Source organism: Falco cherrug, chromosome 2 (assembly GCF_023634085.1).
Source record: "Falco cherrug isolate bFalChe1 chromosome 2, bFalChe1.pri, whole genome shotgun sequence".
In the NCBI taxonomy this organism is placed as follows: domain Eukaryota; kingdom Metazoa; phylum Chordata; class Aves; order Falconiformes; family Falconidae; genus Falco; species Falco cherrug.
This window is the reverse complement of record NC_073698.1, coordinates 83,765,035-83,781,474: the sequence shown is the minus strand read 5'-3', so window position 1 is coordinate 83,781,474 and position 16,440 is coordinate 83,765,035. Positions and strand designations below refer to the sequence as shown.

General features: G+C 41.7%; 1 protein-coding gene across 1 annotated transcript in view; it reads left to right on the top strand.

Annotated features, from left to right (window-relative positions):
• Window positions 1–2,775: 2,775 nt before the first annotated feature.
• The window catches only part of OTC (ornithine transcarbamylase), a 31,299-nt gene continuing 17,634 nt past the window's right edge, over window positions 2,776–16,440 (top strand). The window contains exons 1-5 of the mRNA XM_027814388.2: window positions 2,776–3,485; window positions 4,382–4,454; window positions 7,564–7,706; window positions 8,296–8,377; window positions 16,085–16,172. Coding sequence (XP_027670189.1) covers window positions 3,408–3,485; window positions 4,382–4,454; window positions 7,564–7,706; window positions 8,296–8,377; window positions 16,085–16,172 — 464 coding nt within the window. The 5' untranslated portion in view covers window positions 2,776–3,407. The remainder of the gene's footprint in view (window positions 3,486–4,381; window positions 4,455–7,563; window positions 7,707–8,295; window positions 8,378–16,084; window positions 16,173–16,440) is intronic.

Below are 16,440 nucleotides of genomic sequence, written 5' to 3'. Positions count from 1 at the left end.
TCTGGCTCCCTCCTCCGCAGGCTGGCCCTGCCTCCGGCCCCCGAAGCAGCCATCTCGCACGGGGGCTCTGCCCTCAGCTCCCCGCTTCGCCCAGCCGGGCTCCGGTACCTCTGCTCGGTTTGCCGAGGGATTGGAGGGGCTGCCCTGCCTCAGCCGGGTAAAACAGAACGTAACTCGGGAACTTCTATTTTGTCACCACGGGGATTTTGCTATCCTGAAAGACCAGTGTCCTCTGATGGTCTCGGTTTCACCAGGATGTCCGTGTAAAGTCTTCTGATCCGATGCACGAGAAGACATCCACGCAGCCGGGGACATTTAGGTGATGTTGACTGTGCAGACCCCAGTGGAATATGCCCAGGGGCTTGTAGCTTTTTAACCATATGCAATGTGCAGTCCCAAACTCCCAGTGGAGCGTTTCCCCCCTGCCAAAAATCTATGGTCATTTATGGATTTCATTTTTCTTGCTGTTCCTGTGTGTTTCAGGTATGCCAGGTCACCCTTTGCCAAAAGAAAAAAGGTCTTGCTTTCAGGATGATGTACTGCAATAGAGGCTGCAACTGGCAGCCTGGAGAACCTATTTAAGCCTTGTTTTATGCAGAATTTAATCAATACAGTTGTCGGTGCATAAGATGAGGTATCCATGTAAGTACACACAAAGAAGACTGGCCATGTTTTCAAAAAGGAACAGAAAGTGTTTGTGATTTTTGACCCCACATTAGACAGGGATTTAATCTCTTTGAACCCAAAGATCCCTCTGATGCTTTCTGCCCTAACTGCTTCTCATAAGCCTGGAGCAAGGGGATATCCAGCAAAAGCTGTTCAAAATAAAACTGAACAAACATTGTTCCATGAAGTGATGCCTGAAATTGTAGTTGCCAGATACTGTGGTTGCCAAGAATACAAATGGGTTACAAAATGGTTAGGAAGATTCATGGGAAGAAGGTGTCTGCAGCAGGGTTTTGGTTTCTATGGCTGTGGGATTCAGTTTGAGGATCAACATGCGGTTGGAGGAGATGCTAGCCACCTCTCAAAGTGGGACAAATGTATCTCTGCTGGTAGGATGGCTGACCTGGTAAGGAGGTCTTTGAATATCATTCCTTAATGACATGGAAAGGACAGTTACCAGCAGTGGCTACGAGTGGCTGGACACTGAACTCTGTGAAGTCTTCATTGGCCACCACTGAGTGCAGGATGGATGGGAAAGGCTGTTTGTAGAGTGAGCATTTCATTCTGGTTTTGGTTGACCACTGCATGCAGGTGAAGCAGAAGTCATGCTGGCAGGTATCCTATTATGCCACGTTGTCCCAGGTGTCCAAGCAGGTGTATCACTGGAAGATAGAGCTGTAGGCATGGCAGGGTGCAGCAGGTTGGAAGCTGCTCCTCCTCAGAGGTACCCCAGCTTCTGAAGCCCGACTCTACAAAAGAAAGGAACCCTTTTTCAGTGCAGGAGGCCAGGGAGCAAATGAGCTGTAAAAGTACATTCACCTCGCAAGGTGTTTCTTTCAGGTTGAAAGGAAGCAGCATAGGCACTCTTGGTGTACCACCCCACAGCCACTGCTCTATAAATGCTTTTCTTGCCTTTCCCTACTCTGACTCCTGCTTCCCCTCAAGAAAGGAGGTATCAAGGGTCAGTTTCCTGCCAGCTCAGAGGGGTAAGAGGCCTTATGTTCATATTAGATTACTATATCAGTATCATTCCTTTATCCTAGTCTACTTTTCTCTTGCACTACATTATTCTTTCTTCACCAGAATGTCTCAACCCATGTACTACCATTATTTCATTTTCAATATCAAGCCCTGGAATACGCCAAACCAATTAAATCCTGATTTCAACATTGAAGCATTTTATGGTGTTGAGACGAAGTCAGTTTTTCACATGGTAGCACATTGAGACCTGGCTCTGGTGGCAGCTAGCAGGAACAGGGGGTGGCTCCAGGGGCTCATGTTGAGAGATGCTGCTGTCATCCCACATGTAAGAGAAGTGCAATGCACCAACAGCAATGTTGACACCAGTCTGACTCTCCTCCCGCACTTGTCATTACTGCTCACTCACAGGAGCTTACAAGGGAACTGATCCACACGGGAACTGTGGTCAGGCAGTCCCTGTACAGGGTCGACCTGCACTGGTGCTGTCCCCTCCCTGGGGGGCTGCAGGATGAGACTGGGGACCTTGGCACCTCGACCAACTTTCCCTTCTGTCTTTTCTCCTGGGCACACACGCTTAGTCCCCAGGGGCTGGCTTGAAGGCCATGGCAGTAATTCACCAGAGAAAGGTAACCAAGAGAAACCATGGCCTGGCTTTTTCTACGTGCAGCTCTTCTGGGTCTTTCATTCCCTTCCATTCATTTCTGTTGGGTTTTGCTTCTGCCTGACATTTCCCCTGGCAGCTACTGTGTTTTCTTGAGCATCTCGGGGTTGGTTTGATGTGAGGGGTCCTGAACAAATTGCTCCAAGAACTATCACCCTGCATGACAGCAGTCTCTTTCTGGGAAAGTCAAACTTTTCTTCTTTGTGTTTTAATTGTATGATCCTCACATTACAATTTCAACACATCACCGTCTGACAGATATGCCATCACCTCGATTTATGCGAGTACATTTCTCTTTACACAGAGGAGGAAATGGGAAAGTAATGGTCATATTTCAAAACCACCTACAGTGCAGGTGGCATAAAATCTAACCTGACAATTATATTTGAAGGTAGAAATTAAAATGAAATCACTTTAGTATTTAGCAATTGACCAAGATTATACAGCAAGCAATTTAATGCAAGGAAGTATGCAGGCCACAATATTTAAGTTTCTGGGCCTCACTTTGGGCTGTTGAACACTACCATAGCACCACTGAAAACTTAGTCACACACACTCCCCCCCTGGAAAATATATATATTTTAATGTAGTCCTTTTCCATTCTTGTCAGGGCCTTGAGGGCATGACCAAGCCTTAATGGCCCTGCCCAGCCCCACGCCTGTGGGCCCAGGACCTTCATTTTGGCTGTGCACGGGGCCATCAGTCCTTGCCCAGACTGTGCTCGGCCCAGGGACCCCCCACTGTCACAGTCCTGTCCCCACAGCCCCACTTGTGTACTAGCACATGCTCCTGTACAAATATTTAACAAACACGAAATTGCTACAAAACGGTATTGACACAGGTAGGATATGATGGGCCCACAGAGAGGAGCACAAACTGCGAGTGGTGCAATGGGCCCTGCGAGAAACCTGTAGAGTCTGACCAAGGCCAGGCTTCAGTGTCAGTCCCCGCCAGGCCCAGCCCTCGCTGTGACAGCCAGAGCGAAGACTTTGGTTCTTGGTTTTCGCATGTTTGTACAGCAGCACAGCTTGCTCTCTGCTTCATACACCTTTTTTTCTCTTTATTTGTGGGACTAAGAGAAGTCTAACACGAACAGAAGATGCTGTTTAGCACGAGGAACTTCTTCAGTATTGCAAAGCTAACAGGGACCAGCAAGTGGTTGGTGCGACAGTTTTGGTAAGTTTATGCTTTAGTTTTGTCTGGCGTTCAGTGACATTTAGTCAGAAAGCTGGAGGCAAAAGCAGCTGAATCCTGTCAAATTAGCGTTTCAGAGAAAGGTGCTTTTTTTTCCACATTTTTAGTGTTCTTTTGCCTCCCAAGGCAGCAAGCTCTGCATCTCCAAGGGACTGAAAGATTGTCCCTTTTAATGTTTGTGAAATGCTGTTAATTCTTTCTGTGGGATTTAGCAGCAAAGTCAAGAAGGAAAGTTTCTTCTTAAGGTCAGTGTATGCTACAGGTACTGTAATCAATAAATACCTATCTGAATAAAGCACAGTAAATTCTTAGGCGTTTAGACAATTACCATGGCCAGTACCGGGGTGGGGGGGAATTTTCTCCTTGAAGCTGCAAGGTGAATCTCCGCTCTCCATATACATTGGAGGTGTGCAGGAAAAGCATCGTGTGATACAAGGTTCAAAGTTAACCAGGTAGATCTATCTCCGTAACCTGGCTTTGGGTTCTTTCTTCAGCCACATGGATGTGCCTGTCCCCCATGCTTGCAGAAAAGCACCTGCATGGCAGTGTTTCAGTAAGCTGCTTCTCATGCCTGTCACTTTTCTAGGATCAGGTTAAAATTACAGACTTGAAACTTAATTCCACATCTTTCTATGCTTTCATGTCAGTGTCAGTAAGAATAGCATTAACAGCATTACATAACAAATGATTAGTGCTAGAAAACAATATATGAGAATTTCATATTCACAGGAATCCTAATATGCAGTAAGTTAATTTTATTTATCATTTCTACATTACATCAGATGAAAACCAAATGTTTTCCAAGTTCTGTGATTTATTTGCTACATTTTTAAGGTGGTCCTGAAGCCTGAGTGATAATTTTTTTATGGATTTTGGATTTTCACTGCTGGCAATCAGTGGGAACTTTCTCTGGTTAGCAGAAATGATAGAAAAGCAATTTGGAAAACAGCTGCAGTAAAGTTGTTTTCCAATAAAGTCATCCAATTTGTTAAGCTCTCCACATAATGTTTATTATTTTTAGGGGTTTCTTTAACAGTATATCATAAAATTGGCATACACTATCACCGCTGTCTATGAGCATTACAAATTAAGCACACTGTGGCTGATAACCACAGGATAACCTAACATCTTATCAGTCTGTGCTGAGAGTCCAAAGTAATTACTGTGTCTGCTCAGGAAGGAGCAAGCCAACTGCTTGACCTTGCAATTTTGCCTGTTACATTTTAACTTCGGTATGGTGTCTCATGCTCCTTCTGTGGAATTTATTGGCCCACTTCTGCCTGTCTTTCAGAGGATGTGGACAACAGGGAAGGGAACACATTTCTTGAAGGTCATCATAGCAATAAAACAGAGTCATCATGGGAACATAGAGATCAGGAGCAGATCTCTGGTCCAACTTTATGCTTGTAGCCTGACAACAGTATGAGGTCAGCTGTGTCTTTGCTTAACCACATCTTAAAGATCAAGGGTGGTAATTCCAAATCCTCTCTGGGTAACCAGTTCAGTGCTTCACTATCTACCAGTGCAGAAATTAGTGGTGGGTATTTCTCAGTCCAATTCTCAATTGTGTCAAGTGGTAAAACAAGATGAATTAACAGAAGTTTGTGCCTGGCAGGTTGAGATTAAACAATCGCTAACTCCCTGGAAGGAATTGTAGGCTGCAATTAGAAACTCAAGGAGCAGCACCAAAGCTGCTCTAGGAATAATGCAGCAGTGGAGAGTAGAGTGACCAAGCAGTAAGCAATTGCATAGATTTTAAAACAGGACAAGTGTTCTTTCGTTTCCCCAAACTGGATAGAGTAGGAAATTCCTTTTCTGGAAAACAGTAATAAGAAAGTCACAGTTATGAAACCAATTTCCTTCAGAATATACACATTTAAGTTTGAGCCAATCCCCTGAATATCAACTAAGAGCCTTGGTACGCAAGGCTGGATTTCAGTAGCTTACCTTGGTAGGCTGTTTCTTGTGCTATGGTGGAAGCTACCTGCCCAGCCTTTCTTATAATGTCAGATATGTTCTATTCTGCAGCTGTTGAATATAGAATTACAGGAAATAATTTTACTGACTTTGTAACACCAACTTTGAATTCAAAAAGGGGGCATTTGGATGCTTGCAGACTGTTTCTAGGTTGTTTACATCAGGTTGGAAGCAAGCATGGTGGCAGAAGGATAACACTTACAGCAAAATATGTAACTCTATTTTACTAATTATTGTAATGTTATGAAGACTAGTCTTTCTGGCTTGGAAATGTGCATTATTATTTTAAATGGTATTGCCACAAATATTTATTACATGTCACACATACAGTTTAGATCGTATTTAACTTAAGAATGAATTTTCAGAGACACTCAAAGAAAATATATGGGCAACATTACTTTAAACTTAGAAGACAAGAAATCTGCTTTTTGTCTGCACGGTGCTACAGAAGGGTGCAGCCCTCCTCCAGTCTGGGGGCCTATGCAGAAACTGGACTCTGATGGTGCACATTGATAGGGATCTTTGTGGTGTTCTGTGCTTAGTTTAGTGGTGGATCTCCTGGCAGTCTGCATAATCTCTGGAGCACATTGCGCTGATATATGACAGCATATACAGAGTTCCAGCAATATTCATCTGCAGGGCACCTGCACGGGCTACTTCTTATATCGTCTCTGTTTCTGCCATTACACATAATCCTTTTCACTGTGGAAAAAAGTAATCTTAATAATGGCAGTGGTTTAACATGTATCTAAAACACTTTTAAGGTGCCCAGAAGGAAAACACAGAGCATTTAGATATCTTCAGTTAAAGTTCTGCTACTTGATTTGAAAAGTCATGCAGTTTGTGCTGGGATGTCAAACGGACAGTAATAATGTGTGGTACCATTGCCTTAAGAGCTGCTGTCTTCCTCCAGTTTCCACTGAAGCTAATTATGCATGTCTTTCCCTCCAGATTTAACTAATAGAACACCATAATCTTTAGAAGCCATAATAGACCTATCCAGTACCAGGGCTTTTATTCACTGGAGTTAACAGAAGAACGAACAGAAATTCTTGGGTTTTTCCCCTGAATTTTCCCAGCTGTGAGCTCTGGGGCTTGGCAATTGGCAGGTGCTGTAACTGAGCCTGGCCTCAAAGGTGAGCCAAAGGGAAGCCTACTTGGAAATACAAAAGTGGTAATTGCAGTCAGTCCATTTGTTTGCATTACTTTGGTCTCCATTCCATCAGATCAGTCTAAAAATGCTGCCTTTAATTAAAAAAAAGATGTTTGGCTTGTACCCATTCAAACCTTAGCAAGAGTAGAGTGCAGGCTGTGTTATGCTAAGGAGGGCTGTAGATAGAGTGTCAGGGAAGGGGCTAAGGTGCCACTCTCCCTTATTAATCTTAAGCGTGTAGAAACACAGGCTTGGATGTGACTTTCATTAAGACACCTAGTCTAAGCTAGAGGAAATGTGATGATGTAACTTCTGTGGGTGATTACCAACATGCAATTTCATGTGATCCTGAAGTTATAAATCTGTCTGGAGGTCAGAATGCACTGAATAAATACACTGCACATGCCCAGAATATCTCTTGTGTGGTAGGAGAAGGACCAGAGCACATGGCTATTTTGTTGGGTTTTTTTACCCTCTTCCCCAGTGTGATCAAGAGATCACATACACAAAAGAGATTTCATACACATCTAAATGCCACCATTTGTATTGTTGGTGGCGGAACATGGCAAGTGTCTACTCATCCACAAAGCACAAAGGAGGGAGAAAGAGCACCAAGATCCATTCCTCATATTCTGTGCCCCCAAAATACAGTTTTGCGTATGCATATCAGAAGGCAAAAGAAACCACATCTAATTACAGTTTATAATACAATTTGAGACACTGTTAAGGTGGTGATCAATATAGTGCATAGTGGCATGTTGTGTTGTCTGACAGTAAAAATTATTTAAACTCATTAACACAGTCCATCAAGCTGATCCATCTGGGTCAAATGAGAGGAGTGGGAATGATTTCAGCTGCTTGCTCATTGGCTTGAACATGAAAACAATTTTGTGTCAAATGACAAAAAGCATGTATTTTTTGCTCTTTTGACACAGGTATGGGCCACCAGCTCAAATGAATGTTCAGCTCAGAGGTCGTGACCTCCTTACTCTACAAAACTACACAGCAGATGAGCTGAAGTATTTGCTGTGGATGGCCTCAGATTTGAAACAAAGGATAAAGAACAAAGGAGAGGTAAAATGCTTTAACCGTAATTAGGTCATTCAGATGTTGAAATAAATATTGTTCTGAAGAGTATTGGGAATGAGCCATTCAGCTGTCTCATCCTAAACAACATCACCTGAATTCTTAAATACTGTAAATTGTGTGCTACAAATCAAAGGGCCTTCCTTTGTGTTCAGAGATATTCTTTAAATACTCCAGAGGACTCTGCAAGTGAAAAGTTTAAATAGTTTTGCATAGCCAACTCCCTGTTGTTAGCTAACCCCATCCATCACACATGGTGTACATGGAGCACGAAACGCAGGAAATGGAAGACACTTCCCTGCATGGTATTAAATCAGAATCAGACTTCTCCTTAATGCTAGCTCAAATTGAGTGCCAAAATGCAGTTGTTTTTTGTTCCTAGAACAATATTGTTTGCTTCTTTCCCTTTAACCTTTCCACTGCTCATAGATTCCTTGAAGGGCAGGAAGACAAAGCTACAGCTAAAACCACACCTGTATAACTTCTCTAATGCTGAATTAAAATGTGAAAGAAATATTTCACACTTTAAAGTGTATAATGACTATAAAATTGAAAAGCTTTCCATTTTCATGTCTAGTATTTGCCTTTGATGCAAGGAAAATCTTTGGCCATGATTTTTGAGAAAAGAAGCACAAGAACAAGATTATCTACAGAAACAGGTAGGTCTGAGCAATGTCACAGTCAGATTTTATAAGAAATTGTATAGTGTGAGTACATACTGAAAAACACTGCATAGTTTTGTGTTTAGTAACTTCTGCTCAGGAGAAACCGAAAGATTGAAAGCAAAAATAGGAAAAGGTAGCTAATTGTGTTTCACCTTTTGTATTAATGTCACAAGGACATCACTTTAGTCACTGAAATTTCACCAAACCATTCCAAAACATGATAGATCAGAAATAAAGTAACTGTCAGAAAGAAGCATTTCTGGTGTAAGCTCCTAGTTGTACTGGCAAGATGCATATTTCCTAACATTATTTCAGTAAGCATCGCAAAATTTATTCTGTGCAATCTCTGAAAAGTATTTTTCTAATGTATTATGCATTACTGTTGTCACATTTCAGAGTATGTGTTTTGGCTGGGAATCATACTAATGCCTTGATATAAATTAAGGGGGGGAGGTGGGGGGGAATTAACATGATTACCTCCAGGAAAGATAACTTGATGGAGACTCCAGAGTATTAGCCTAATACGATCAGGCACTGGAACGTTATTCTTTTAGGATACAGTCCTGCAAACACAGAAATGCATACATGTCTTTATTTACATGGTAGTTGTTCTGAAGTCAATGGGACCACTGAAATAAATAATTCATATTCTTGCATCTTAGCAAGGAATAACTATGAATTGATGACACATCAAGGAAGGAGAAGCTTGCCCTTCTCACATTTAAGTTGACCCAGCATCCCTTAAGCTGACTTCTCCTTAGTGAAGGGACAGGAAATTTGTTGAATGTTCACATCGTTTTCTACAAAGTGTGAGGGAAAAGGTAAAAATAATGGAAGGAAGAAGCAGATGCAGTAACCACAAGCATTTCTGAATTTGCCTATATATCATCTGACACACCTATTTACCTGCTGATCCTGGTCCTTATGGAGACTACTTGTTGCTTTCTGTTTTCTCCAGATAAGCAGGACTTATGAATGGGTTTCTCTTGTGCATTCCCTCTCTGTGAAGACCACCTAACTTTTAATTCCAGAGTTTTTAGTGCAGTTTCTTGTTGTCTGCAATACTGGTGCATGGGCAGGTAATGGGGAATTCTCTGAATCCGTTTATCCTTCATGCTTCTGTATTCAGAGAGAAGCACTATTTTGTCCTTTTCTTTTGAAGGCTTATGGAAGGGGGAAGCTCAGGAAAGTTCAAATGAATTAGCTTAAGGATGGAAGTTAATGCACATAAGTTCTTCCAAGAGGAATTAAGCACCAGTGAAATAAAACCAATTTATTTCTGAGTGAGAGCTTCCACAAGGGAGTTTAATGCAGTTTAACTTCTGTGCATTAACTTCACACCTTCAGTTAATTGGTCTTAAGTCTCCTAAACCTAAGACTTTGTTTCAAAGGCAGACTCAAGTTTTTTCTGTCCATGGAAACTATGCATTTCAGCTGCTTTTTAACATACGTGACTTCTCCCTTGGAATTGCTAACTCAAAACAAATGTGGGGTCATATGTGTTCCTTTTAGCTAAATAAGCTAATTTAATACAATTTTCTAATGTCCAATGAAAGTGGACATTGAAGTGGATTGGAGTATTTATAAAATACCTGAGTCATCTCAAATAGCATTTCCTATGTGTTGCATCTTCAGTATCTTGAAAGAGGTCACTTGTGGGACAAGGTTCTGGTGATAAGATTAATCTAAATAAACTTTGCAGCTCTCAGGAACAACTAGATGAAAATCAGTGTGTTTCTTTACAAAGGAGTAGAGACTTGGAAAGCACTGATTACAAAGTCTACTCTGTGCAGTGTCTAGGAGATTGTTGCCATATATTAACACCATGGAAGTCTTTTCAGAAGTCCTGCTGTCCCAATGCCTATGAAGAATAACATTACTGAAAAATAAACAAACAGAACCACAGAATGGTTGTGGTTGAAAGAGACCTCTGGAGGTCATCTGGTCCAAATCCCCTGCTCAAGCAGGGCCACCTAGAGAGCCAGTTGCCCAGGACCATGTCCAGGAGGCTTTTGAATAGCAACAAGGATGGAGACACCACAATGTTCTGGGGCAACCTATTCCAGTGCTCAGTCACCCTTTCAGTAAAAAACTGTTTCCTGATGTGCAGAGGGAGCCTCCCATGTTTCAGTTTTTGCCCATTGCGCCACTGAAAAGCACCTGGCTCCATCCTCTTTGTACCCTCTCTTCAGGTATTTATATACATTAGTAAGATTCCCCTTGAGCCCTCTCCCATCCTCATATGAAAGATGCTTCAGTCCCTTAGTCATCTTGACAGCCCTTTGTTAACATAGTCATACTGACTCTCTCCAGTATGTCCATGTCTCTCTTGTATGGAGGAGCCCAGAACTGGACACTCTAGCTGTGGTCTTACCAGTGCTGAATAAAGCAGAAGGATGGCCTCCCTCCAACTCTTTGTCTAGTGCAGCCCTGAACTCCATTTGCTGAAACAGCACATTGCTGGCTCATGTTGAACTTGGTGTCCACCAAGCTGCCAAGCTGCTTCCTAGCTGGGTGGCCTCCAGCATGTACTGGTGCATAGGGTTGTTCTTCCTTAGGTGCAAGACTTCGCACTTCTTGCTGAACTTATGGGGTTCCTGTCAGCACATTTCTCCAGCCTGTTGAGGTCCCTCTGGATGGCAACACAACCCTCTGGTGGTATCATCCACTCCTCCCAGTTTTGTGTCATCAGCAAAATTGCTGAGAGCACACTCTGCCCCATCATCCAGATCATTAATGAAGATGATAAACAGGACTGGAGCCAGTACTGAGCCCTGGGGTATGCTGCTAGTCACTGGCGTCCAACTAAACTTTGTGCCACTGATCACCTGGCCATTCAGCCAGTTCTTAACCAGCCTCACTGTCTACTAATTCAGCGTATATGTCAACAGCTTGTCTATGAGGATCTTATGGGAGACAGCATCAAGGGCCGTATGAAGTCCAGGTCGACAATACCCACTGCTCTCCCCTCCTCTACCAGGCCAGTCTTTTCATCAAAGAAGTTTATCAAGTTGGCCAAGAATGACTTCCCCTCAGTGAAGCCATCCTGACTACGCCTGATGATTTTCTTGTCCTTAATTCACCTGGAAATGCTGTACAGGGTTAGCTGCTCCATCACCTTTCCAGAAATCAAGGTGAGGCTAACCAGTCTGTAATTCTTGGGTCCACCTTCTTGCTCTTCTTGAAGATAGGGATGACATTTCCTTTCCTCCAGTCCTTAAGCACTTCTCCCAGTCTCCAAGATCAATCAAAGATAATCAGAACATTAATTTATAATGTGTTGTAAGAGAACAGTTGATGTTTGTGGCTTTTCAAATGTCTCTAAACTGTTTTATTCTGATGACAGTGCAACTGTGATGAATAGTGTACAGCTCCTTGTGGTATAATTCATTGCCCCTTTATTCTCTTGAATATAATCTTGTCCTAATGCATATTTCTGAAACCCATATTATTTTACTGTTTTGAAGAGTTTTAGTGGTGGTGTAAGTTTTAGTGAAGTTTGGTGAAGAACTACAAGTAACTTCCACAAGGTATTGGCAAAGTAAACCCAGTTTTGTGGAGCCTTCTAGATATATTGCTATCACTGGCTATTATATTGGAAAATGTGACATCTCTACTATTGTACTGGAAAATGTCATCAGTTTGCAGTGAGAATCCCATACCTATTCCGCATAAAATCTTGCGTGCTTTTTGAAAACAAAGGTATTCCACATGGTCATATATTACTTGTAAAATAAACATCCTCAGGCATGGCATAAAGGTGAATGCCCTGTTTTTGTTATAGCTTTGGTCTAAAATATTCTGATTGTCACTATTGCTCTGAAAATATACAGCTGCAGTTATGTTTTACTGAACAAGTCATAAATAAATCCAACCATTTCACAGATGCTGAATGCAGACAATATGTCACAGGGTAGAAATGGAGAGGAAACAATAGAGGCAGAAAAGCTCTGTATACCTTCTTTTGTTCTGCATTGGAATATCCAAGGTCTTAACAGCTTTAGAGAGGTTCACTGCCACTGGCTTTGGTGGAATTGCTCCCAACTCACTCATCTTACATAGCGGGGTGAGAGGAACATGATGTCCATGCCTGAAGACTACTACATACAGTCACAGAAAAAATAGCATCACTTCATGTGTTCTAATGTAGTCGTGATGGTATTATATGGCAGGAATGCAGGGTCTGTTTTTTGTTGGAATGGCTGGTATTATTTAGCTTGGCCATATTAAAGAGGGGCCAAGAGTACTCTTTTAGCTTACTTACCACTGAGAGGGGTAGTTTAAAAAACCGCTTATCAGTTTTTAGGCTTCTACTTTAGGAATATTCCTGTAATCGCTGCCTAAAAGAGTTCTTTGTTATCAGTCTAAACTGAGAAATACTTTCTAGATTGTAAGTCCTGGCAGGCAGTGAGGAAACTAACAAATCCAAATCCAGATATCTTGAGATATAAAAAAAGGATTCTTCCTATGAGTTTGAGAAGATGGCTGTGTATGTCTCCTGGTGACAGCGAGGTAGCCACACAACCCTGTACCCAATGTGTGAACTAGAGGATTCACTTTGACCCACTTAATTACCCAGTGTAGCAAGGACAGGCTGAAACGGAGATCTGCCAGCACTCATGTCCTATGTGAAAGAGTTTGCTCAATAAAACTTAAAATGGGCTCAATAATGTGCCACAGCCTGAGGCATAAAACTGTCAATTTCTCTGAAAACTAACAGTAGTAAGAAGTGTGGACATGAAGTAACAATCTATTCCGGCTCTGCAATACAAACATTTAATACAGTTTTTTGAAGATACCAAGATTCATATAAAAGTTAGCATGTGGCTTTGGATATGACCAGCTTGTGACAACAAAAAGGATTAGATCTTCTAGTCTAACAAAGCACTCTAGCATGTGCTTGTTTGCTGAACTGGTGCCTGCATATCTTCAAAAGTCATCATTTTTTTCTTTCTACTAGTAGTCTGGATGAAAGAATTTGAAGCAAAGGTTCTGTTTCTGCAACTATATACAAAGCTAGAGAGAAGAGCTCCTGTATTTCCAGATGGAAAATTTTGGATGGAATATGTTCCCAGGCCTTGCACAGATGGCCAGTTCATGAGCAGAAAGCCCAACACATTAGGACTCTGCTATGTACACAGACTCCAGGTGGTAGATCCAACTGGGCTGCCTGACGTCTGGCAGTTCTGAATAAATGGCCAGATTCCTCTTTTTCTACCTGGGCATTATTTATAGAAAACAGAACATGTCCATGGGAGGCTGCCTGGACTGTGAAACATCTACCAAAGATTATGCAATTAAAAAGGCTAAAATGCAGAGCTGTTGTATTGTGTGGAACTTGCAGGGATAAATCACTGACATAATTGTATATGACTTTGGAAAAAAACACAAGAAGTTGGACAGGAAAAGTTACTACAAATGACACCATCCTTGAGGTCTTGACTTAAAAACTTGCATTGAATAGATAGGCTGTACTGTCTAGGGAACAGTTTGCATGCACATTCCCATTAATACAGTGTTTGTGTCTGAGCTGCAGAGAGGAGGTGAAAGTATTTGAGGAAAACTAATCATTTTTCCTGCCTTAATATAAAAATGCTTCTGTATAACCAAGAAAGGAGGGCAAAGCAACCAACAAACATATAGTGCTTTTCTAACAGCAAAAAGTAATAGTAGAATAAATGATGCTTAAGTCTTAAAAGTTTACTGTGTCTGACTCTAATCTTAATGAGATTTGGAGCAATCTCTAATCAGAACAAAAGGAAAGTAAAATTGGGCTCATTCAATAAAATGAGTATACACTGGCTGGACAGAGCAGAGATTTGCCCTTCAGGTGGGGTCTGGAGCATCATTAATTTTAGTCTGACTTTTAAGGAAATTGAGGCAATGATTTGCCAGTATTATTTTGATCTATTGCATTTTAAAGGCTAGAGAGTGGCTGAACTGATGCAAAGTGGAAGACCTCACCTCAATCCTGCTGCCTGTATGGGATGGAAGTTAATAAGGTCTGCTCTGTGTTAGGGGCACAGCTGTGGGGCTCAGGCCTGCCACCTGAACCTAGGTGTTTGGTTTCATCTGTGAAAGGTTTCACTGTTCACTTCTGGTTTAATCCTTTTTTGAAGAGTAGCTGTAGGATCAACTTTTTAATCTTTGGCAAGCCTGTGCAAAAATAATGTTGAAACTCAGTCCTGGAGCTGTCTGCAGTGCCATCTACTGACTACAACCAGCCCAAGCAGCTTTTAACCTTTTTTCCTTTTCCTCCCCTTTTTTCCTTTCTCTTTTTTTCCTTTTTTTTTTTTTTTTTTCTTTCCACAGCATGAAATGTGTTACCACCCCCAAGAGATCACAGTTTAGTAGAGAACGGGGGTCTCTGCTCTGCTGCTCTGTATGCAGTTTTTCTCTTCCTGGCAATAAAAATAAGATGGGCTTCTAAATTTTTGTCACAATAAAAAGTTTCCCCGCAGTGTTGTCTCAACAAGGTTGGTTTGTCCACACTGAGATTCTCTGGAAATTTTCTCCATCATGGATATTAGTGACAGGGCAAGATCTCCCTGAAAAGTTCTCTATTAGAAGGGAGTTTTTCTTATGCAGAATGTCTTCCCCAGTGCACAGAAAATGCCTTACAGGGCTACTACTTACAGCCCAGTTCAAGTCCTACACTTTGTACATCCCCAGCTGTAGGACTCTGTGTCCTGTGCTAGGCTTATGCTAAATAATTTGTGACAGTTCATCAAACAGCTCCCCTCAGGCCCCATCCTCCCAGTATGTAGCCACGATGGATTTTGCACTGTAATTCAGTGGAGGGAGGCTTTAGGCTTAAACCAGGCAAAGGCAGGGAGATTCAAGTGCTGGTGGAAAAAAGCTGGTTTTCTCCCTGTCTGTCAACTGGTTGCTTGTGATAGCTTTCTAATGGTGGTGCAACGGAAATAAGGCAGGACAGAACCTGAGAGTTTCCCTTAGCATGTAGTTTGCCTTTATCCAAGATACTGTCCAGACACCTTTTAAGTTCCCCAGAGTGTTTTATATTCTTAAATGATGCTCAGCTCTTTCCATGGTTTCTTGTTCAGGAATGGATTTCACTCTTTGGACCTAATCTACCCAGTTCCTTGAGTCACCTTGTAAATTCTTAACTAATGCAAGGTGGAGAGAAGCTGGCAGTGCCTGAGATTTTTCCTTCTCTCTCTGTCACATGATAATTTTTAAGGCACTTGGTCACTTGTGGGCAAGCTCAAGTTTGTTATAGTGCATGAGGAGACTTAGGGTTTTCTATCTGAGTGACTATACTGGAAGCATCTTACAAGCATGTGGAATTACACCTAGTGACTCAGATGGCCCCTCTAGGGTGCTAAGTCCCTTGAAGTAGAAATTCAGCATGATGAAAGGATTACCTAACTCTTAGCAGGGAGCCACAGTGATGCTTTTGGCAATATGTAGCCTTGCAGCTTGAATGACTGTTCCTGTGAACACAGATCAGAACTCATGCCTAAGGATTTCAGCAAAGCATGACATTTGAATGGTTTTATTCCAAAATACATTAATTTGTGTCTTGTATGTCAGACTTCAAGTGTTTGAAACATTTGAATGCCCTGCTGAGTTTTAGTTTTATTGCTGTAAATACTTTTTACATGAAGAAGATTTTTAATCTTGGCTGTAAATATGAGGTGCTGGTGTTTAATTTCTTTTTTTTATTTGCCCTCACTGTAGGATTTGCTCTTCTTGGAGGACATCCTTCCTTCCTTACAACACAAGACATACACCTGGGCACTAATGAGAGCCTCACAGATACAGCAAGGTTGGTAAAACATCCCTTGAATGATCACTGTGTATTTGGTAGTTGATCAGGCTGAAACCTGTCTTATAGAATTTGGGGTGCTAGTATTTTCTTTCTGGAAAATGTCAGAAGGCAGTCCAAATTTCTTAAATATTTACAGTTCAGCTCACAGAATCTGTAGTTCAGTACATCATCATTCCATCCACTCTAGCTCTCCAAAACGTCTCATGAGAAATATTTTTATTAAATTTGGCATATAGAGTGTTAATGAGAGTGACAATCACAAACA